At 36.6% G+C, this 25,260-nt stretch overlaps 1 protein-coding gene across 2 annotated transcripts in view; it reads left to right on the forward strand.

Annotated features, from left to right (window-relative positions):
- The window catches only part of LOC132117510 (calcium/calmodulin-dependent protein kinase type II subunit alpha), a 41,636-nt gene that overhangs the window by 6,973 nt on the left and 9,403 nt on the right, over nt 1-25,260 (forward strand). For both annotated transcript variants that reach the window (XM_059526841.1, XM_059526842.1), the window contains exons 3-12: nt 7,330-7,389; nt 9,221-9,275; nt 10,937-11,002; nt 11,366-11,438; nt 15,161-15,263; nt 21,782-21,865; nt 22,683-22,777; nt 22,876-22,998; nt 23,589-23,672; nt 24,378-24,420. In XM_059526841.1, the coding sequence (XP_059382824.1) occupies nt 7,330-7,389; nt 9,221-9,275; nt 10,937-11,002; nt 11,366-11,438; nt 15,161-15,263; nt 21,782-21,865; nt 22,683-22,777; nt 22,876-22,998; nt 23,589-23,672; nt 24,378-24,420 (786 nt within the window). The remainder of the gene's footprint in view (nt 1-7,329; nt 7,390-9,220; nt 9,276-10,936; nt 11,003-11,365; nt 11,439-15,160; nt 15,264-21,781; nt 21,866-22,682; nt 22,778-22,875; nt 22,999-23,588; nt 23,673-24,377; nt 24,421-25,260) is intronic.

The following is a 25,260-nucleotide window of genomic DNA, read 5'->3' on the forward strand; positions in this document are numbered from 1 at the left end:
ATAGCAACATCCCCACAACCCTGCAAGCAGCTCAGAAAATGGACGGATTTAAGACAGCCTATTGTAATGGTATGATGAGACTGTACAATATTTGGCAAACAAGTCTTAGGAGTAACACTTTATTTTGGTAACATTGCCACTCCATGTCAACTAGCTGTCATTAGAATATCAGTAGAGTGATGTCTAAAATTGACTTGAAGTTGGGTGTAACTATTTTTTGTACTCGTAGGTTATTCTGTCATTTGTTTACATACTGTATGTTAACTCCCTGTCTGACCAAGGAACATTGAAAATGTAAATGTTGCATTTATCTGATCACATAATGTTGAGAGGTTATATATAAATTGCTGCTTTATTTTCAGATGACTGAGAACTATTTAAAAAGTGGCAACTCTATTATAGGCAACAGAATGGAGTTGAGTCAAAAGTATATGCTGGCATGGATTCTAACTATTATAATGCTCTGTCTACTGTCACATCATGTCAAAATCAAATAGAGCCCATTGTTATCAATAGACACCGTCTGCACTGAATATATATCGCATCAAGTTGTTGACAGTAAACGGATACCCTCATTATATTTACGACATATACTACACACTTATTCTACTTTCAACAACAGGACAGAAAAGGTGATATTTTTGTCCAGTGAAAGGGGGCATTTTTACTTGCTCCAGTCACTTTACACTTAACTGTGCATTTAAGACAAGACATTATCTAAAAAGTCTTTCTTATATTCTTTTAGTCAAGTTTCTTTAATGTGTGCATGCCTTTAAGAAAACATAGATATGCTCATAACGCTCCATAATGGCGAGAGTTTGCAGTTTCTGTAAATACAAAAGTTACTTTGTTGCTCTCTTTTAATCAAGTGTTATTCGTTGAAAACCATTACATTGTGTCAGAGGCGCTTGACGAACACACCGCCTCAAAAGGATAGCTAAATTGAATCCTTCAGAGAGTTTTTCATTTGTGCATCATCCAAATGAGTGGGCCGACTGAAAGCTGGGATTTCATCGCTCTCAGAGTGCATCATATTGAGAGGAAATGACCTTAACTAGCCCACCCAAATCAAAGATTTCAGAATAGTCTTCTAAAAAGTTGGTATTATTAAATCGAAGATGAAACTAAACACTCATAAACTGACATGTTTGAAAGGTACTTAAAACCACATTCAGCAAATTCAAACATTTGATCAACTTCGAATAAAAGTAAAATAACTGTAACAAACATGAATGCACACGTCAAACATATACATTTTTATGTTTTCTGTCTTTTTTGTATTTCAAATTAAAAGAACAAGTGGACATCTATTGTATTATAGTATATCATACTGCCTGCGTATTAACTTCTTGTTTCCCCAGTCTTATTAACTCCTTATTAACTTACACTTATTTCCCTGCCAGCATTTTTGAACATTTGTGCAAATCTTTCACAGACCCCAGAATATTTTATCATAAAAATATCTAAACACATGATAACAGAGCCTCTGCTTTTAAACAAAACAAACCCTTTTAGCTTTATGCATTCTTTTTTTAAATCAAAATTTTAAAGTGGGTAAGTTTTGTTTAAAAAAATAAAAATAAAATCAATGTTCACATATTTTTTTTTTTCAATGACCACATCAGATTCAGGATGATGATCAAAACATATACAGAGTAGATCGATTCCATCAACGCTCCCAAAGCTTCACAATACTATACTACTTCCTGGATCAATGTTTTATTCGATAATGTTAGGCCGTTTTGATTTATGTTATTTAATGTTTGATTTTCACGGTAGCTGACATATGCACAATCAGTGCTTTTATTAATGTTTTTGGATCCAGAGATTCTTTACTATTTCAGAAGATGTGTGATAGTGCCCCCTACAGTATAACAGTGGAAACACGGCTTGTCGGAAAATTCTGTCAGTGCCAGGGAAGTTCACCTGGTCCAGGGTTAATATCCCATCTCATATTCACCCAGACTATTCAGGGATGTGTTTCCCAAAAGTGTTAGCCAAATATGTTTTGTTATTAGCAACATACAATGATTCAGTGCTTTCTGAAACCATCATTCCAACGAGCCTTCACAAATAGTCTGCCAATGGGAGAGAAAGTGTCGATAAACAATGGACTGTAGAATTTTATATTGATGTCATTTAGATTGCTTGGCCAAATTAAAGTGAACACAACATACAAAGGACGTTTGTACACTTTCCCAGTTTATGTAATCTGGTGTACAAAGTGGGAACAACTTATTAAGCTGAGACACAGCATTCACAATGGAGCTTGTTAAATGCAATTTGGTAGGCACAGAGCTCTTAAAACAGAGCCAGTTAAAGGAGAACACACAGCCATATGTGCAGCACAGACTCCCTACAGGCTGGCACACACCAGTGATACCACAGCCAAAACCCTGCAGATTTCAAGTTAAATAAAATATTACAGTAAGTCCTTCCCACCACAGAGAAAAGAAAAGAAAAGCACTGTTCTGATGCTGCCTCTGGCATTTGGCACATTCCTGTACTAGCACTATATTAATGACAGTGTTGGGGAACGTTACTTTAAAAGTAATGCATTGCAATACTGTGTTACCATTTGGCTTTTGTAAGTACATAGCTGTTTGCTTAGAGGTCATACATTAATTTTGGGATTCTGGGATTCTAAGAATAGGCTGATATTAGTAGTGATTCAGATGCCAAGGAAGGAAAGATATGACATGACGAGTACTATAGTAAGTTTTGTCCTTCAACTGCACTTTTGTGAATCATTACATGGACAGATTAGATAGGCAAATGTCATGCAATTGCACAAATCGCTGTGAAAATTGACAGTGAAAACTATTTTAAAAAAGAAACATGGAAAAAATCTGTATTCATAAATATAATAACTTATCATTAATTGGTGAGCTTTCATTTGTTTAAATAAATATCTGTTTTTGTACCTGCCCCTTAAATACCTTCAATACCTACAGCCCCAAACCAGATATGATAGATAGATAGATAGATAGATAGATAGATAGATAGATAGATAGATAGATAGATAGATAGATAGATAGATAGATAGATAGATAGATAGAAAGATGATAGATAGATAGATAGATAGATAGATAGATAGATAGATAGATAGATAGATAGATAGATAGATAGATAGATAGATAGATAGATAGATAGATAGAAAGATGATAGATAGATAGAAAGATGATAGATAGATAGATATATAGATAGATAGATAGATTTGTAATAAAGCAACATTACCTCCTAAGCACATACTTTCAAGAAAAAATGCATAAATTTAGACAGGTTATGTAACCTGCCTCCAAGCTGTAAACAAGCAAGCACATAAATCATAATGAGAAACATATGTTTTTTGAAAGGTTAAGTTTATAGCCTAAAAAGATTCTCATTATTCTTACAACTTCAGACAGAAGATGATGGATCAGGGAAATAGTATAAAAGGCATGAAGAAACATTGTACTCCATGTGCATACTGTTTATTCCCTTAAATAGACTTTGACATTCTGAGTACAGAAGCTCTATGGCTACAGTGAATAGCAAAGGGACTCCGGGACATCATCCATGTGACGCCCCGGACCAAAGGAAATACTTTGAACATGTTTTATTTGTGGCTGCAGATGTGGGAAAATATAGTGGGCATGTCCAGTGATTAAAATTTGGGCCAAATCAAAATAAAATTTTATTAAATATTGTGATTTTTTTTATAATATTTTTTTTTTACATTAAATTGAGAAATTTAGGTTTTAGGAGCTACAATCTAGTTCATCTTTGCCTGGCTTTAGGAAAACTGTAATGAGGGCATCTGTGAGGCTTGATTGTAATTCTGATCGTTCATAAAAATAATTAAAAATGCTAATAAGCAGTGAGGTCAATTGTGAGAAGAACGTTTTGTAGAACTTGACATAGAAACCATCTGACCCTGGGGCCTTATTATACTGCATATAGCTTTAATTGATTCCACCCTTTCTGGAGATTGGGGAGGTTTTTCTAGGTTCCTCCTTTTGTCTTGCTTAATGCTGATCATATTAACCTTTAGCCAGTGTTGGGGAGTAACTAGTTACATGTAACGGCGTTACGTAATTTAATTACAAAATAAATGTAACAGTAATCAGTTACAGTTACTAAGAAAAAATGAGTAATTAAATTACAGTTACTTATGAAAATTGTAACGATTACAAAGAGGATTACATTTGAATATTTACACACATCCACATACAGCTTATTTCTTTCCCAAATTGCACTAAGACATATGGCCCATAATCTCCGCGACGCGGAAAACACATTCGTAGAATCCAGAATGGACTGATGTCTGTGAATATTAAGCCGCAAAAAGACTGAAAATGAATCCTGCACGTTCTGCGTGTCTGTGGAAATCAGGCGCTGACTGGATATACAATACAATACAATACAATTTTATTTGTTAAGCACATTTAAAACATAAATGGATATCGGGAGAACCGGGACTATTCCCGGTGGCCTGGCAGACGATTTGGCCTTCTACTTTAATATTGTTATTGTATAATTGCAGGCCGAATATACTAAAGCGATTATTTCCGAATCCGCCATTCGATAATTAAATTTCTAATAAATCATGAATCGGTTAGTCGTGACTGGCAATGGTTGGGCTCGCGCGCTCTCCGCGCCTCCGCCGAACGGTTTGGATCAGACTCCGAGTAATCAATGCGAGAGAGAGAGACCGGAGTGAACTGTGTACGCGCACAGCTGGAGCAGAGAAGCGACACTTCTGTTCAGGGTTTCAGGTGCAGGTCAGTTTCATCTGTAAAGATGCTAATGTAGTTTTGTCTTTGTTTACTTAGTCAAGCAGCAGCAGCACATTGCTCGCAATCACTCAAAATACTGTATAAACGACGTCATTATTATCTTTTGTAATGTTACAGTAGTAAGTTAGCAGACAAATCATCATATTTTATCATAGGTTTAGGGGGAGCTAGTGGATACAAAAACACAACCCTTAGGAAAATTAATGTAGCCTATGGTATGGCACTAACCGTGGTTTAATTATGGAATTTGTAGTAAAAATAAATACAAGTGGTAATTAATTTGCCAAAAAAACAAAATTGCACTTACAAAACATGGTAAAAGTCAAATAAAAATCTTCAGTATTAAAGTCATGAGGGAGATGGATGGATAATGGAAGTGAAGGTGCAGTTCAGGAGAGAACTCTTAATTACGTTGCAAGTCCCCCAACCTAAGGATTCAAATCTTTTTCATGTCAGGTCCAAAAAAAAATAGGGTTGTCCATGTTTCAGAATGGGTTGTGGGTGTATGAGTGTGAGATTTCCCAGTCCACCCCTCATGGAAATTAATCTCTAGAACAGTCACTTCATGAGCATTTTTTACTTATTTTGAGAAACTATCATCATATCATATACAAAGAGACAGCAGTGTTTCAAAAAGACACCAATGTTTCAGGAGTTTAGTACACAAAATAGGACACATGCTTATTAGATAACCGTATTTGAGTTGATGTATATGCTTTTATTTTTTTATTAACTGTTTTTCCCCAAACCATTGTTAGATGCAGTTAGATGCCTGTAGTTATGCAAAGATTTGGTTTCAAAAACAGTATCTATAAACTATTTCTTTTGATTTTAAATCTGCTTTGAACTTCAGATCAATCTCTAAGTCTAAAGTCTGATTGTGTGGTGGATGTGTTCAAATGTGATCATCTTAATTCAGGTGATGAAGGATGGTGAAAGTCTGACAGTATTGAGCACTACTGTAAGGTTAAACCTGCATGGTGTAAAATGGTTGAAGATGATTTACAGTTGCAAATTAACATTCATTAGAAATTTATAAAAGTAATCAAAATGTACTCAAAAGTAATTAGTTACATTACTTTATTAAAGTAATTAAAAAAGTTACACTACTATTACATTTTAAATAGGGTAACTTGTAATCTGTAACCTATTACATTTCCAAAGTAATCTTCCCAACACTGCCTTTAGGATACATTTCTGCACAGGTAAAACATCTTGAAGGAATTACAATGTGTATCAATCTGAGCAGTATTTGTGAAAAGCACAGTTAATTTCACGGGAATCCACTGTTATCTCTCGGGGTGGTTTCCAAATATTGGGTTTATGCTGAGAAGCTGCTGTTGGCCTATTTTACAAATATTTAAAATCTGTTGGTGAAAGTTACTATTAAAAGTAACAAATTACAATATTGCTTTACCCCATAAAAAAGTAACCAATTGTGTTACTTAGTTACTTTTTATGGAAAGTAATCCATTACGTTATTTTTTTTCCATTACTTTTTCTCACCTGTGCTGGGCTTTATTATTTATTTTTTAATAACAATATATAAATTATTTTATTATTTATTTAAAAATAAAATAAGATGAGCTGTCAGTCAATAAATGGGAAAACAAAGTGAAATACTTATTTGAAAAAAAAAAAAAATCCCAGAAATTTTCCTGTAAATGTATAATTTATGTGTTGCTTTACTAGTTACTTGGGGAAAAAGTTTGATGTGTTACATCTGATGATATAACACGTTACTTGTAATGCGTTACCTCCACTTTTACACTTAGTTGATCTTAAGTTTATCGTACGAAGTACTAAAAATCATTTTTAGTACACGCTCAGAAAATAAAGTACATAATTGTACCTTTAGGGGTACAATGGCTTGTCACTGGGGCTGTACCCTCAAGGGTACAGCTTTTGTACCCTTGGCATTGCTTGGGAACATTCATGTACCTTGAGGTCCAATAATATGTTAGTGTAGATTGTACCTTGGGGGACAGAAATGGCTCCTACTTTACCCCTATTTCTGAAAGCGTATATTAAGTACAAAATTAGTTCGCGAAAATAGAGCACTTTAAGTATATTATGAAAGTGCACTTTTTTCCGACCTGTGTTATGGTACACAATAATACCATTCAAGGAAATGTTGCCACTAATGTAGAAACCTGTGCTGCATTTAAGATGTTAAGATGTTGTTCATTGGTGTTGGAATAGCAAACGTCTTATATACTGTGGAATGGATTTTAAAGCTTTTAATGCAAGTGGCTTTGAATTTTAGCTTTTGAAGTAGCCTATGTTGAAGTGATGTCACCCAGTGAAATTATTAAAATAAATACTGCACTTGGTGATTTTGGACAATAATTTCTGATCATTTAATCTGAGATCATTACAAAATGGACATTTCAACTGTCATCTGTTAAATCATCGAGCCTTTTTTATCTTTTGACATTGGTAATGGCCATAGCCGGGGGGTCAGTGCATCGAAAAATGTAACTTTTCAACTTTCAAAAATGTTAAAAACATTCAAAAACATATGTGAAAAATCTGTTATTATATATTTTAGATCACCAGAAGCTGGACAGGGAGGCTAGGATCTGCAGACTGCTGAAGCATTCCAATATTGGTAAGTTCACCACACACACACACACACACACACACACACACACACACACACACACACACACACACACACACACACACACACACACACACACACACACACACACACACACACACACACACATACACACACACACACACACACAAATGTTTACTTAGCTATCTAAATGAGGTGAACTTGTTTTTTATATAAAGCTAATTATAAATACACACTCTAAAAATGCTGGGTTGTTTTATCCCAACTTTTTGTAAAAAAATGTAATTAAAAACCATTGGGTTAGTCCATATTTGACCCAAAGTTGGGTTAAAACAACGCAGCATTTTTTAGAGTGAAGCTGCAATTGTGATTAGCCTTATTATTTTAGACCTAACTTTTAGCCATTTTTCTGGTTTCATTTCACTAGCCCCAAATGTACCCTCCCAGCATGACCAAGTTTTAATATACCAAAGTCTTCCCAAAATATAGCTTCATGTAGGCCTACTGTTTAGTGTGCTCATTATCTGGTTATTGAGGTGATACACACACATCAGCGATATGTTTGAATGTAACTCGCTAATGATAGATGCATCGCTGAAGAAACTAACCAACTAGTCACCGCTGTTTTAGTCTGACGCTTGTTAATGACCTCACAGGCAGATGTAGTAACAACTTCTAAACTGTGAGAGAATAATAACAAGATAAATTGCTTGTAATGCTTGCTGTTACAGTAGCCTACTTTCTTCCACAATGTCACATTTGTATGAGTCTCAGGCAAAATTGCTTTACGTTAAACGAAACCAGCCCCATGTCTCTTTGATGTTCAGTTGCAGAGATAAGACTGGGTCATGTTGTTATGCGGTTGCTAGTCTGCTCTGAATGGTTGCTAGAGCGTAGCTATGCAGTTGCCATGGTAATAATGGCTACTTGCTGACTTGAGTGAAATCGATTCCCTATGATCTGAACAGTGTTATCTGAAGAAATCACTCTGATCCATTTACAGTGTATGTCTGTAGGGAAATGGTTGCAATGGATGTAGCAGCCATGCTGGATGTGGGGAACCCCTCCGATGTTCCTCAGACTCTTAAAAAACATACACTATTTTCATCCCATATCTACTGAAGCCCATTTCCCCAACATGAAAAAAAATTATAATAATAAAGGTACTTGTGACTTGTTTATATCTTACCATTCAGACGTCTTTTTTCACAATTGTGAGGTTATTTATTGCAATTCTGGCTTTTTTTCTCAGAATTGCATGATATAACCATGATATTGCATGAGAAAAGAAATCAGAATAGTGAGATATAAACTCAGAATTGTGAATCGCATGAAATAAAATTACAATTACAAATTATAGTCAGAATAAAAGTCTGATAAAAAAAAAGAAAATCAGGTTTTCCCTTTTTTAACAATTGCAGGTTTATATCTCACAGTTGCAAATAAAAAGTCAGAATTGCAAAATGAAAAAAAAATTGCTAGATAAAGATAAAAGATGAAAGATAAAAAGTTGGATTTAACTTTTTTTTTCATTTAGCTGTGGAAATGGGCTTCCATACATATTAAATTAGATTAAATTAATACATTTTCTTTTGCTAAATTTGTGCCAGAAGCCTGCTGAGAATCAGCCAAATGACTTCAAGCTTCAAGCTCTGTTCTCATTGATCTATTTTGAAATGTCTGTAGCAAATCTGTTGGCACACACATTTCCAGAAATATTTAAAGTCTAAAGACTTGCAAGGCAGTGCATGGTATATGTAAAAAAAAAAAACAGTAATGATACAAAAATGACTTCGTAATCATGTTATCTCTCTTTTTTTATTCTCCATCCTAACCACAACCGGCAATCCTTCATCAGTGCGGCTGCATGACAGCATCTCAGAGGAAGGTCACCATTACCTCATCTTTGACTTGTAAGTTTCTCTGACCAACCATCCCAGATAAAAGGATTTTATACTATAATATAGTACAAAACATAAACTCAAATGCTGCTGTAGGTTAACAAAGGCCCAAGAGAGTGAAAAACATGATTTGTTTTCAGAAATGGAGAAATACGTTTCCTCTGCTAATGTCAGGTTTTGTGGGGGAAATGGTAATAAAGGCTCATTTTTTGCTATAGCGCAGGGGGAATACAATAGATATCTTTCTTCATATTGAAATAATTATAGTACCTACTGTACTGTATGACACCAAACCATTGTCTTCTTAAAATTGCTTGAGGTTAAAAAGAAGTATAAGGGTGTTTCTTCAACTTAAAGCATTTCAGTCTCTCAGGGAGTTTATTCAGAAGTAACAGATTTCAGCTTTTATTTTATTTTATTTTATTTTAATGCATCCTTGTTACGGTTTAATTGCATATAAGTACTGAGTAATATAAATATTAATTAACAAGGAAACAGTCAAATAAAATCTTAATCACAATCACATTAAAACCGCTTTGAAAGTTACTGTGGTTAGGGCATCATTGAACTCTATTTACTTTCATTGTATGGGTTTAAAAAATACAATAAGACATTAATGCATTAAGAAATGTAAAAAATTTAGTGAAAATGTCACTTATTAGTCAAAAGTAGCAATAATTATTGTATGTAATTTTGGACCAATAATATTTAAGATCTGTAATGTTGTTGTTGTTGTTTTTTTTGTGAAGTCTCTTAATCTCATCAAGAGTGCATTATTTGACCAAAAATACAGAAGAAAAAAACAGTAATATTGTGAAATAGTATTACAATTTAAAATAACATTTTTCTATTTGAATACATTTTAAAATATACTTTATTTCTGTGATACAAAACTAAATCTTCGTCAGCCATTACTCCAGTGAAATCTTTCCTAGCATTATAAGCATTTACTATCACTTTTCTATCAATCTGACCTTTAACTCAAACAGCTGTGTATATCATTAGAAAATAATTATATTTTGAATAAATGCAAACTTTTTATTCATTAATAGATCCTGAAAAAAACCTGAATCACAGGTTCCAAAAAATAAGCAGCACAACAGTTTCCGACGTTGATAATAAATCAGCATACAGTGATTTTTGAAGGACATGCACACTGAAGACTGGGGCAATGAAGCTGAAAATTCAGCTTTGCATCACAAGAATAAATTACATTTTAAAGTATACTAAAATAGAAAACCATTATTTTTAAATTGTAATAATATTTCACAATAGACAAATTGCACAATTATTTTTATCAAAGAAAAGCAGCCTTTATTACTATTAAAATTATATACTATATGTAAAAATTATGCAATCTCATTTTATCCTCTGGTGTGCTTGGTCCAATAATTGCTACATTTTATGATTTATTTATTACTGTACTGTGCAGTTGTTTCTCTTCCAAAGTTTTGGAAAGGCACTGCCTCCTCACAGAAAACATCCCTGGTATACACTGCTGGAAATTGTTAGGAGACAAATTAAGCCAACTTTTCAAAAGGGAAAAAGGGAAAAGTTCACAGAGCCAGAAGTACCTACATTTGAATAAACACCCATAAAACAACTGTCTGAAGTCAAATGATACTTTAACTAGAGCCATTACTTGCTCATTCTTGCTCATTCGTGTGGTTCAGAGTAACGGGTGGTGAGCTGTTTGAAGACATTGTTGCCAGGGAATATTACAGCGAAGCAGATGCCAGGTGGGTGAGCTATCAGCACAACACAAATGGACTATATGTATAAAAGCATTAAATGAGTAATGGACAATAAAAGTTAAGTCTCCTTGCCTTGACAAGAGCCAGGTATCTCACAAAACTAGCCAAAACTGTCATTTTATTTTAATCAGACTACATAACATTAATTTAGTGATGCAGAATATAGCTTTTTATTATTCCACAACAAGCAAAATAAATTAAATTGACTGTGTACAATTGACATATCACAATATATATACATCACATAGTCATGTATTGTGTGTCCAGTATATTCCAATGTACTGCTTTTGATTAAAACCTCTCTATCTCTCTCTCTCTCTCTCTCTCTCTCTCTCTCTCTCTCTGAAGCCATTGCATCCAGCAGATTTTGGAGGCGGTACTTCATTGCCATCAGATGGGTGTTGTGCACAGAGACTTAAAGGTATTTCATTATAATTCATGTTAAACCTCTGTCATTAGCACTGTCATCTCTTTGTGGCACCCAGACAGAACACTTGCTTCAAAACAATCTCAAACTCTCAGTTATAATTACAGCATAAACTTATCATGAAAAAAATATTATGCAAGTGATATATTATGCAGTGGTTAAAAAGAAAAACTGTTACTTATATTTAATACAATGCAGTACAATATGATTGAAGTGTTCAGTCTCTGAACATTGACATTCAAAAAATTAACAAATTTGCAGAATCTTGTAAAGAGCAAATGGATTCTCGATTGTTCGTACAGTATGTAAATCACCTGCATGTTCTCTAGTCAAATTAACCTTTATTTAAGTGTTTTCAAAAACACACGAGGTTATCTGTATCTGTAAGTGTAAAAAAGGTCAGCACAGGTGATTTTGTGGTATTTGTTAACAGCCTCACAGAAACATTTCTCATATGCTGCTCAATTACAGAGCATTTCAGTAGTTCAGATAGGATGACATGAAAGCATCCAAATCATTAACAGCGACGACAGATTTCAGTTTTGGGACATTTGAAAATGAAAAAAAAATTAGAAACCCAAATCAAAAATGGCATCCATATTTTTAGCATTGGAGTGCTTATTACCACTGCAGAGACTCAAAACAGACGAAAGTTATTAGCTAACCAACATTTAGCATCAGTAAAAATGAAGGGATCTCAGTGCTTGCTAGAAGGCTGACCACCTACATGATGCAGAACAATTTCATCAGTACTTCCATTCAGAAAGGTGGTATCCCAGGCTTTTCAGACTGTCTGGGAAACACATCAATGATCAACCAGTTGATCCGAGAGTCCAAACAGAAGAAAGGCAATTTAACAGTGGTCTGGTTGGATTTAGTGAACACATATCGATTCTGCATGACCTCATCAAACTCAGACTTGACCATTATCACATTATCACAGCTGCTATTCAAGAACTGATCATTAGCTATCTTGGGGGGATTAAACTGAGGTTTACGTCAGCCCAGTGAACAACCAACTGGCAGGAACTCCAGAAGGGAATCCCAATGGGATGTACCATGTCCCCTGCCCTCTTTATCATGGGCATGAATCTTCTAATAATAGCAGCAGAAGGCAAAACCCGTGACCCGTTCTGGAGTCAAGTATTGTTCAGCCAGTGCTGCAGGGATTTATGGATGATCTAACAATAACCACTGCGACACATGTTCAAGTGAGATTGACCCTTGATGATATAGCCACTTGGGCAAGGTTGTTATTTAAGGCCAGGAAGTCCAGAAGGTTGGTCATCAGGAAGGGCAGAGTCACAAGTAAGCTTGGCCTCCAAGTTCAATGCCAGTTCATTCCATCCATTGAGGACAGCCCTATAAAGTGCTTAGGAAGTTGTTCAATGCATCACTGAAAGATGGTGCCAATGTTGCAGACGCTGTGAAGCAAACAGATGAGTGGTTAAAGAAGATCGATAGGTCCAGACTCCCTGGGAAATTTAAATCCTGGCTGTACCAGCATGGCCTTCTGCCCACACTTATTTGGCTCATTAAATTCTATGAGTTCCCTATAACAGTTGTGGAAGGCACGTAGAGGAAAATTAAAAAGCACCTGCGGAGGTGGTTGGGGATTCCCCCAAGCTTTTCTTCAATGGGCCTCTACATTCAATCAGGGCAGCTGCAACTCCCTCTGTCATCTGTTGTAGAGGAGTTGTAGGTGGCAAAATGTAGAGTCACAATGAGTCTGAGAGATTCTAAAGATGCACTGGTAAAGCAAGCAGGCATCCCAACAAGATCAGGCCGTAAATGGGCAGCCAATTCAGCCATTGAACAGGCAGAAAGCTCACTGAAGTTGCGCAACATCATTGACAACACATGCACAGGACGTAAAGGCCTGGGGTCAACACATTTCCAACAGTTTGGGAATGATAGTACTACAAGCAGGTGAGGTATGGTTCAGGCAGAAATCCGAGCACAAGAGAAGCAGAGGCATATGTCTAGAGCAGTGGAACAAGCATCCCAGGGAGTGCAAGAGAAGTGCAAGAAGAGGCCAGGTGGCACAGGCAAGGAAACCATCACATTCATCAAGGAGGGAGCCAGGCCCTTTACAACTAGGGCATTAGCAAAACCAATCTTGATGCGACCATGGGCTCTTGGGAGATGAGAGCGGATGCTGGAAGGAAGCTGCAGTTCCCAGAAGTGGTCAACAAAGCTCTTCGCTCAGATTACGTTTTTTGGTCAGCCAAAGATCATATAATAATTCTAATGAAGATGACTGTGCCGTGGGAGGAGGGTTGTGAAGAGGCTCATGAGAGGAAGGCCTTAAAGTATCAGCCTTTAATTCAGAAGTGTAAAGCAAAAGGACACCATGCATTGCTGTTTGCAGTGTAAATAGGGTGTAGAGGCTTCCCTGTCAAATCAGTAAGGAGGCTGATGTCAGCTTTAGGCATGGACGAAAAGAACAAGAAACATGCAGTTCGTAGGATTACAGAGGAGGCTGAGCGAGCTTGATGCTGAATATGGAACAAGTGAGAGGAGGAAAGCTGGAAGCCATGAGCACCACTGCCGATCCACCAACCGGAGAGTGTTGTGGTAAGGGTTGAAACACTCGAGGAAGGTTGAGAACCACTTGATGACATCTGTATATGGCTGAAAGCTATGGTAACATAATGGGATAACTGAAGAAATGGCCTAATAGGTGTATTTCACAATATAACAAAAAGTAATTAATTTTTTTAATTGTCTGAAATGAAACATATATAAAGAGAATACAATAGTTCCTAAGACCGAGCCTTGGGGCACCCCACATCTGATGTAAACAGGTGATGATAAGCCATTCTTAATTCTAAGTGAAAATGTTCTATGCTGTAAATAATAGGGGAAACACTTAGGACCAAGCTCTGAATGCCAATACACTTAATCACATAATTAATAGTATTGAAAAAGCTGCCTCTACTAATATCTAATAACATTGAGGCAACACAATTTACAGAATTAACCCCAAGAGAATATAAAGGCATGGCACTACCATACTTCTAATTGAACTGAATTGAATTCAATTTTATTTGTTTAGCACTTTTCACAATACAAAACATTGCAAAGCAGCTTTACAGAAAATTTAGTTTCTATAATATATTTAGTATAGCTTTTCAGTGGTGACTGTCAGTTAATGTACACATGGCAGATATGTATGGAAAATCAATTAAAAACGTAATCAAACAGACAATGAACACTGTTAAGAGCAATTATTATATGTTGCAATCAAACTTACAGCAAAATTTGGTAGTTCTGTATGTTGTTACAGGGTTGATATCATCTGAGGTCCTCTGAGGGGTGGGTATCATCTATTTTCAGGTGTTCTGGATCCACACTGAAGCTTGTGTAAATCATAGTCCCGTGGCAAAAACAGGGAAACAAATAGAGACATAATTAGCATAGCTGCTGTTCCAACCAAGCAAAATTGATTTGTTTAATCCAAGCTAAAGAATAAAATGTGCAGTCCAGTTTGCATATGTTAAGATCTGGTTTGTATAATGTTTAAAATATGTGATGAGTACAAATGATTTCAAGATGTACATTCGAATTGGATTTTTAACAAATAACTTTAGTGTAATACCACTCCAATATTTGTATGTTCTTATATGTTGGAGGACAAAACAACTACATGTTCATTTGCACTTTATCAATGAATCTTTTTCCCCTTTTGTTGCATTTGTTTTCATGTTTCCTAGCCAGAGAACTTGCTTCTGGCTTCCAAATCCAAAGGTGCAGCTGTGAAGTTAGCAGACTTCGGCCTTGCCATTGAGGTTGAAGGGGACCAACAGGCTTGGTTTGGTAAAGACCTATTTATTATACCACCAATCAGCATTCATATAGAATTGCACAAAACATAGATTAAAACTCCAAAGATATATTTATATAATATTAACGGTCACACTTAAATTTGGGGACCAGTTCTCAATATTAACTAGCTATTAACTATGACTTTTGCCTCAATAGACTCCTAATTTGCTGCTTATTAATAGTTGTTAAGTTAGGTATGGGGTTTAATTATATAAAATATGCTCATGCAGAATAAGGCATTAATTTGTGCTTTATAAGTACTAATAATCAGCCAATATGCTAGTGAAAGTGAGAACTGGTTCCTAAAGTTTTATCGTATTAAGAATATGAAATGCAGTGCCATTCTTTTCACTTTTAAATGATTTTTAATAGCTGCACCTGTTTTGGTTCTTATTTTAATCTTTATGTGTTTTACACGCACACAAACACACACACACAAAACAATATGAATTTATGTTCTCGTTCATATGAGTCACTTAAGTGCTGCGTCATTAGCTGGTGGTATGTGAACTTAAGCTCTGCCCCTCTGGATGCATGTTTAGATGTGCAAATCATTGCACCTTACCACCATGTTGTTCAGATTTCAGTGGATTTTAACACGCCTCACACTCTTTCACACATAATGGAGACAAAACATCCCTTATGTAATGTATCCTTAATTGACGTCACCTTCATTACATCGCATGTTCTGAATCAGATCTACAGAACTAGTCAAGTAGTCTTCATTCTATACTTTTTACTGTTACTCAAGTAATTACTATCATCATCTTTTTTTCTTCTACTTGAGTAATTATTTCTAATAAGTAGTTGTACTTTCATTTGAGTCCAGTATTTGGTTACTGTACCCACCTCTGTGCACAACAAGACCCCTAATTTTATGTGGCTCAGAAACATTTGCCTGAAAGTGAAGCATTACATTACATAATTCAGGGACAGGGAGTTTTTTTTATATCGAAAGGAGGTTTCCTTGTTGATAGGCTGAGTGGCCTGTGTGAAAGTTGTTTGTGTATGTTTCCTGGCTGGAAGAGTGCATATATGCAATATATATTCAATTCTCAATTATTTAAATAAAATGACAGTCATGTCAGATGTTATAGCAAAACCTTGTTATTACTGGGTGGTACACTCTTTTATCTTCAGAACTAGCATACAGTAGATTCAACATGTTTCTGGAAACATTCCTCAGAGATTTTGATCCATATTGACATAACGCAGTTGCTGCAGATTTGTCAGTTGCTCATCCATGATGTGAATCTCATGTTCAACCACATCCCAGAGGTGCTCTGTTGGATTGAGATCTGGTGACTCTGGAGGCCATTTGAATTTACTGAGCTCACTGTCAAGTTTGAGATGATTTGTGCTTTGTGACATGGTAGGTTATCCTGCTGGATGTAACTATTACAAGATGTTTATACTGTGGTCATAAAGCAATGTACATGGTCAGAAGTAATACTCAGGTAGGCTATGACATTTAAACAATGCTCATCTGGTATGAAGTAGGGATGCACCTGTAGCAGGGTAAGGTATTAGCCCAGATATGATTAGTTGACGTCATGCCAGCCTGGGAACCTATCAGCGTTCCTACTCCTTCATCATTGGTTAAAATGGTTTAAATCCAATGAACCTATCAGTGTTGGGATTGATCCTATTGAAAAGGGAATGGTTTGATTACTCAAGATGCATCATCCTGGGTACTAGATCACTGTGGAAAGGTCATTTTTCTCCTCCTGGTCATTTTGTAACTGGTAGACTTGTGTATTAGGCATGTTTTATATTGTATCCAAAAAAAAACAATGTTTGAACCATTACAGTTGTATATAAATAAATTGCAAATGTTTTATACTATCTCTGTCTCCATGCTCACCCTGGCTGTTGGCCACGAACCTGTGTGCCCTTTCGTAGGGCTGTTATGTCCCGGTATATTCCGGGTGGCGTAGTCGATGTATATCCACTTTTGGTGGGTCTCCTCCCCTACCTGACCACTTCTTGCCACATTTGGCGTAGTCGGCAGGGTGTGCCATAGTTCAGGGTGAGGTTGTGTAAAGCTGGTGTGCAGTTAATTTTTTTAAGGTAACCCTCCTTGGTTTGACTTCCCTTACAGTTGGTAAGTAGTAGTGATGAAAAGATTCCCTAAAGTGTCATAGACCTTGAGCCCTCGGGATTAAACCATACAGTACGTTTTTATCTCAAATGTGGAAACCCCTGGAGGTGGTTAGTTTGGACTGGAGGTAGGTAGTTTTTGCGTGAAGAGCTGAAACCGGGCATCATTGGCATTTGCCAGTTTGTTGAAAGTCCATACTGGGGCCCTGATGAGAGTGGAATGGAAATCTGGGGGTGGGTAGCATCAAAATGGTTCCCTTAAATTACTGTCAGGTAGTGTGGAGACCATTGTTAGAAGCCTGTGTTGCCCTTTTTGAGCATGAGTAAAGGGACCTGTTGAAATCCCAGTAAGCCCAATTGGATCAGCTCTTTGGAAATCATGACCAGGTTAGATGGTTTTAAGTGTACATTAAGCCCCAGGTTTCATGGTTATTTGCCATAGTTGCAAAAGTAACCTTCCTGTGGGTAATCCCTTAACTGTAGTGGGTGACAACCTGGCTATTTTGGTTGGAAGAAAGTTTGGGAACATGTTCTACTTTGCCCTCAATTTGAAAGGTCCCTCCTGTGGTTGGGAGTAGGCAGCCTTTTACACCATAGTTATAGAAAGAAAAAAAACTGTGCGCCCCCCCCCCCCCCCCCCCCCCAAACAAGGGAGTTATAGCTTTGTGGTGAATAGTGATTCTAGTAGTTTTGGGCGTTCCAGCATGGCTTTGTCATTACTGTCAATGTACTCTCCACTGTTGAGTGAGCCTCTTTATTGTGGCTGTGGAATTCTGTAACCCAGGTGCCCCTAATACTACCCGGAAGTATGCGTCCAGCCTTGTTCCATCTGCAAGGTTCCGTCAAGGTGTGCAGTTGTAGGATATGGTGGATTGTAGGTGGCATATTCAATTAGTAATTGTAACTTGGTCAGAGTGAGTTTTGCATGACCTTATGCTTTTTGAGCCTCCTAAATCTAGCCTTTTAGTGAGGTTGGTGGCCCCATCATCATTGGGGTAGGTAAGTTGGGGTACTTTTAATGCCAGTCAATGTGGGTATTAATGTGGGGCAGAATTTACTTTTATCCAGGTAATTTAATTGGCATCCCTGCAAGTTCCCTTCTAGAGGTTCAGGCAGCTAGTGTGTAGCCTGAGGTTTTAGATGGATATTACCTTTACTGTAATCTGGAAGGTTTTCCCCCAGGCCTTGGGATGATCCTTAAGATTTGAAATTCATCTTTGGGGCGACGATGCCTGATGTGGGGGTGGAATGTAGCAGGGTAAGGTATTAGCCCAGATATGATTAGTTGACGTCATGCCAGCCTGGGTACCTATCAGTGTCAAGATGCATCATCCTTGGTACTAGATCATTGTGGAAAGTCATGGACAAAGGATAGGGTTTGTTGCATCTCCATGTTGGTGTCGCAAGTAGGCCTTTTTCAGCATGCTAGCAGCTGTAGTCTTGTGTGGTAAGCTACATTTTGCTACATTGGAATTCTCTCTCGCAGGTGTAACTACACCTCCAGGGGTTTCCAGTACCTTGGTTGAAGACGAATGTACATCAGTATGACTGCACTGCTGCTTTGTTTTTAGTGTTTGTTGTGTAACCGTTTAACTGTTATGATATGAATGTCTTAGTTTATACCAGTTAATTATGTGATTTATGAGTAGGAACTTTTAAAGTGGGGGTTTTATACTTTCAGTGTGTCCACTTGGGGTAGTGTGGTGTGTGGCCAATTGTATTGCTTTCACAATTGAGTGGTTTGTGGTATGGTGTGAGGTGAAAATCCAAAAGGCCCCTGCTGGTCATTTTTCTCCTCCTGGTCATTTTGTAACTGGTAGACTGTTATGTCCCGGTATATTCCGGGTGGCATAGTCGATGTATATCCACTTTTGGTGGGTCCCCTCCCCTACCTGACCACTTCTTGCCACACACCGATACCACATTTTTCAGAACGAGTCCGATACCAATGCTTTCATTTTTGTTATTCGCCGATACTGATAGATGTATTTGTCTTTTTTATTTTTATTTTTTATTTCAGCAACAACAATCATGTTAGTTGGCTTCAGTTAGCAAACAGATATTTCCCTCAATTATTTCCACACTTAATTATACCTGTTAAAATGTATTGTATAAGCTTTTGTTACTTTCACTGTTCATTTAAATGGCGCATTGCAGCATTGCAGCAGCTCAATAATGTAATGCAGGGAACCACTCCTTATTTTAACATTATACTATTTTGGTGATCTAATTTGCGAGCACTGTATGCGGACCATAATTTTAGAGCAATTTTAGAGTAGAGCGCAGATGTTTGCATTGGTGCAGAAGACACTTCCAGTCTAGTGCATTTCACACAATCTGCTAGTTTCACTTTTTCTGTAATCGTGTATGCTTAACGATTAATTAATTAATTACTTACATGTACTTCATAGACATGAATTCTACTCTCTGTTGTTCTGTAGTCAGTGTTTCTCTTTCTGGACACTGTTCTGTTCACACGCTATGTGGTATCGGGTTTTGGTACCGGGGCATTTTTACGAGTAAGAGTACAGGAGGGCAGTATCGGCCCGAAACCAATGGTGCATCCCTAGTATGAAGGAGCCAAAAGCATTCCGAGAAAATATCCCTCACACCAATACTCCATCACAAGCAGCCTGAACTGTTAATACAAGGCAAGATGGATCCATGCTTTCATGTTGTTTATGATCAGTTCTGACCCATCTGGCTCATTAGACATGGCAACCAGGTCTTTTCTGGTCTTCTATAGTGCAGTTTTGGTGAGCTCATGTGAATTGTAGCTTGAGTTTTCTGTTCTTAGCTGACAGAAGCAGCACCCGTTGTGTTCTTCTGCTGCTGAAGCCCATCTGCTTCAAGGTTTGACGTGTTTTGTGTTCAGAGATGCTCTTCTTTATACCTCGGTTGAAACAAGTTACTGTTGTCTTTCTATCAGCTCAAACCAGTCTGGCCATTCTCCTCTGACCTCTGGCATCAACAAGGCATTTTCGCCCACAGTACTGCCGCTTACTGGATATTTTCTGTTTTTCAGAGCATTCTCTGTAGATTCTAGAAATGGTTTATTTGTCAAAATCCCAGTAGATCAGCAGTCTCTGAAATACTCGGACCAGCCTGTCTGGCACCAAAAATCATACCATGTTCAAAGTCACTTAAATGAACTTTCTTTCTCATTCTGCTGAAGTTCAGTTTGAACTTCAGCTGGTTGTTTCTCCATGTCTACACACCTAGGGCCCTTTTTTAATGATCTAAACACAAAGTGTAAAGCGGAAAACAGTCCGTGCACCGGGGCGCATTTTTGGAATGGGTTGTCCCTATTCTCTTAATGAGTAATGGGTGTAACGTTCAATAAACCAATCAGAGTGTCATCTCCCATTCCCTTTAAGAGTGAGATGTGCTCGCGCCATATACCAGCCTTTGTCAGCCAGTGGAATTTGTTGGCGGAAAAACTGCTCGCTTCTCAAGGAATCCACCAAAGCTCCGCTCGATGAGCCAGTTTATAAATATGTGTGTGTATTGGCATTATTGTTCAATTAATTAGCCAATTTCATTCTTCATTATAAGTAGTAATAGGCTGAATTTCAAATAGGTAGCCTAATTCTAATACACTATGACTATCCATCATTACATTTTTATATTTATGTAGCCTACACAATAATATTCTTTTACACTGTAATATTTTTGGTTTTTAATATTTGCCATGTTAGTGTAATGCATCCCTGTGAGTAATAAGCAAAGTCAACGCGCACTGTAGACCCGCCCAGAGGCGCATTTTCTACCAAAGCGCTCTTTAATTAACAACAAAAAAGTGTGTGAGATTTTATTTGCCATTAATTTATTTGCTATATTATTAGAGTAAAATCTTGTACAGTAGTGATCATACAGTATGTATTATATGTAGCTAGTGTTATGCTGCAGTGTTCACTATTTTTAATATGTTATTTCAAGATGAATTTTCTAAATATTATTGTCAATCATTTGAATCCTTAGGAATCTTAATTCTTATTTATACGATGTGCATATTCTTTCATTTCTTCAGAGTAGGTTTAGAGCTGACAAAACCAAACCAATATAGTCTGGTTCAACTCGCTTTAAAAAGCTTTAAATATAAATTCTAGACCTTACTGTGAATATTCATTTAAATTAAAGGCTTGTAATTAAAATCTTTCCTATATAATATAAAAACAATAAATAATCATCACCAAAAGCCAGGTAAAAAAAAATATATATATATATATATATATTTTTTTTTTAACTAAACCTCTTTAACATCATAAAGTCACTCCCCCCAGTGAAAGATAAATTTACTCAAAGCTGATTGATCAGATAATTTCAGTCAGTTCAGTCTGTGATCTCTAACCCTGATCAAAACCATCTCCAGACCATTTATTGATTACATGGTTTTTTCTTCACATCAGGGTTTGCTGGAACTCCTGGTTACCTCTCTCCAGAAGTCTTACGGAAGGACCCGTATGGAAAAGCTGTAGACCTGTGGGCATGTGGTTAGTGTATTTTATATTTTTGCATCAAACATTGATACAATGTTAATGTCATGTGTGTTTTATGGTAGAATTACTTCACAAATGTGATCACTAATGAAAATCAGATCAAAGGATTTTCCCAATTTGTGACGACAGTTTGAGGAGGTCCTTTTCTGTTCTGGGAGAGAAACATTAATTGAGATCCATTAAGGATTGATGCCAAGCCACATCAACCCAACATCAGTGCCTTGATGCTCCTGTGTTTAAATGGGAGCAAATCTCTGCAGTCATATATACAGTATTTAGAAGAGCAGAATGGAAACACCAGCACTTGTTAAATGCAGGGTTGTCAGATCCCAGAAAAGCTTTCCAGCCCAAAACTCACCCAAAAGGAATCAGAGCTTGCCCAGTTTTTTCCTCTTTGTCCAATCATTGTTGACAGCTGTGGGATTCCTCTAAAGGGCTGTGAAATAAATGTTTTATTCTATGTTCTGTATTTTGAAGAATCAGTCCAATTCTGTAAAACAATATATTTTTTTATATATGTATACAGGTAAATGTTTGAGCAGCCGTGGTACATTATAAAAGTAGGCCAAAATCACAACCTCCAGCTCTAATCTTTCCTGCAAATGCATTTTAAAAATACCCCTGTTGTACAAAAAAAGAAAACACAACTGCACATTTGAGACACATAAATGCATAAAAAAACAGTTATTACACTCCTAGGTCTTCCTTAGCTTGCCCAGTTGCATCAGTATTAAATATCAGTATAGATCAAAGCTGTGCATTTGTTAACAGAGTATTGCGAAATCACTTCTCCTAACTTAATTTCCTTTAGGTGTGATTCTCTACATCCTGCTGGTTGGATACCCACCCTTCTGGGATGAAGACCAGCATAGACTCTATCAGCAAATCAAAGCTGGCGCCTATGATGTCAGTTTATGCATCCTTCATATAATATTGATGACAATCATGCCAGAAGTGCTAATGGTTGTCTGATTCACTCTTGGATCACGTTGTTACACCCACAGTTTCCTTCACCTGAGTGGGACACAGTCACCCCTGAGGCGAAAGATCTTATTAATAAGATGCTGACCATCAACCCATCTAAACGCATCAGTGCTGCGGAATCACTCAAGCACCCGTGGATCTCAGTGAGTTCACTACTGAAACATCACTACGTGTTTTATCTTTGGGCCTAGTTAATATATCATTGCTTTGGATCACTTATATGTACATTTGAATTCAGTTAATTTAGTAAGCAAATTAATTAACCCGAATAATATTTGCACTGTAAAAAAAAACTGTAACATTTACGGTAAAAAAACTGGAAGCTGTGGTTTCCTCATTTCTACTGTAGACCGTACCGTAACAACTTTTTAGGTTTTGTCGATTTTACCTTAAATTTATAGTTAAATACCGTAATTTCATTAACTGATATTATGTTAGTATACCAATCATTTGAAGTACTGAACATACAACCCCATAATAAACATAACAGATAAGAAAAAAATAAGAAGAAACATAGTTTTTCAAAGAAAAAACATCAAATTCAAACCAATTTTGAAATGCAATGCAGAGAATTCTGGGAACGTCAGTTTACAGTTTTCCCCTGTAACTTTTACAGGAACCATTAACCATTTAACAGATTTGCACTGTTGTATTTTCACAGTTTTTTACCGTTAAAATCACATCATATTTTATTTAATGTTCTCCAAATAACGTCTCGTTTCACCTCTTTTAGCATCGCTCCACTGTTGCATCTTGCATGCACAGACAGGAGACTGTTGAATGCTTGAAGAAGTTCAACGCTAGAAGAAAGCTCAAGGTAAGTTCTCGTAAGGCTGAGAGAAACTCTTCTGTGAGTTGCATTTAAAGTTCTGGGCTGGTAACTGAAAGGTTGCAGGTTTAAACCCCACAAGAGTTGTTCCATGAATAATAATAATAATAATAATAATCATACCCAGAGTCACACACTTCACTTTAATAAATTATGGGGGGAAATCAGGCTATTTGGGTTCTTACCAATCACAGGTGTACACCGTTCTGAATCAAGAATGCCTTTTGAATTCTAATTCAGTTCCAAAATTTGAACAGACGTAGCAAACTAGATGCAGAATTGCAATTTGAATTTGAACGTTTGGAGTAAAAATAGACATTTATTCATGAATTAATTTGTAATTAGAAAAGACAAGCTTTGAATGTTATTTTGACAAAATATTTGTTTGTGAAAGATAAATGAAAAACGGTCAAATAAAGTTTAAATACATGAAGGACAGATAGAAATTTAATCTAAAGAATTTGAACATTCACTGTATTTATTAGTGAAATTAAAAAACATTTATGTACCAAGGTGGAAGAACACATACTTTTCCTGTCATTCCATTTAAATTTCCTGTGGTGTAGATTCAATTCAAAATCTAGCTAATGAACTAAAAGGGAGCCAGTTCATCAATTCTGAATTTTGCATAGCAATACACCATTATCACTAAGAAACATTTGCTAAAAGATCTTCTGTTTGTGTTTTTTTAAGGGTGCTATTCTCACTACTATGCTGGCCACCAGAAACTTCTCAGGTAACTCTAATAATCTATCTCATCTAATCTTCTTAAAAACAATATGTCTTGATCAGAAACCACAGATTATTTTACACTGGAACAACGGTGCACTAAAGGTCTTTACAGAGACTTGGCCTGGCCAGAGTGTGAACCTTCTTCAACATCTCTGTAGAAAATGACAGATTAACTGATAGATTACATTCATTGGAGAAAGTTGTGAATCAGATCTGGTGGGTAAAAAGCTGTATTTAGGTGGCACAACATTTCCCTTTTTCCTAGGCATTCGCATTATTTTGTCCAACCCCTGTACTAAAGATAGAAACTGATAAATGAATGAGAAACCCTATAAGATGCAAAAGTCCCAAGTTCTCAATATACAGGGGACCTCTGGTGGTGAGATGACAGTACAACTGTTATAACTCATAACATATCCTAGTTTTATTATATAAGCACCTCACAGTCTAAACTCTTATTCCTCTAGAGAGAGATCAGTCTACCTTAATGTGAGTTTATTTCAATTCAAATGGTCACAGCAGTTCCACAGTGTGTATGGGACACCAGGTCCATTGAAAGTTCAGAGCTACCCCATGATTATAAGCATGTGTATTTCTCTCACCATTCAGAACGCAAAGATGATATATGGCCCAAACCAAGGACAGATTGCATTTGCAAGATGAAGATGATGCAGTTGTGCTTTGGGTACATTTTGAGTTTTTCAGGTGTAAGTGTGCGGTCACATTAGTGAAGCTTCGTTGAAATTCCTTCCATTGCCCATTGGGTCTATATTGGTAAATGCAGGGATTTGAATGTTCGAAGCGTGTACGAAGTGTTTTGCCCTTGTTATTTCGCCATTACAAA

Source organism: Carassius carassius, chromosome 36, assembly GCF_963082965.1.
Source record: "Carassius carassius chromosome 36, fCarCar2.1, whole genome shotgun sequence".
In the NCBI taxonomy this organism is placed as follows: Eukaryota; Metazoa; Chordata; class Actinopteri; order Cypriniformes; family Cyprinidae; genus Carassius; species Carassius carassius.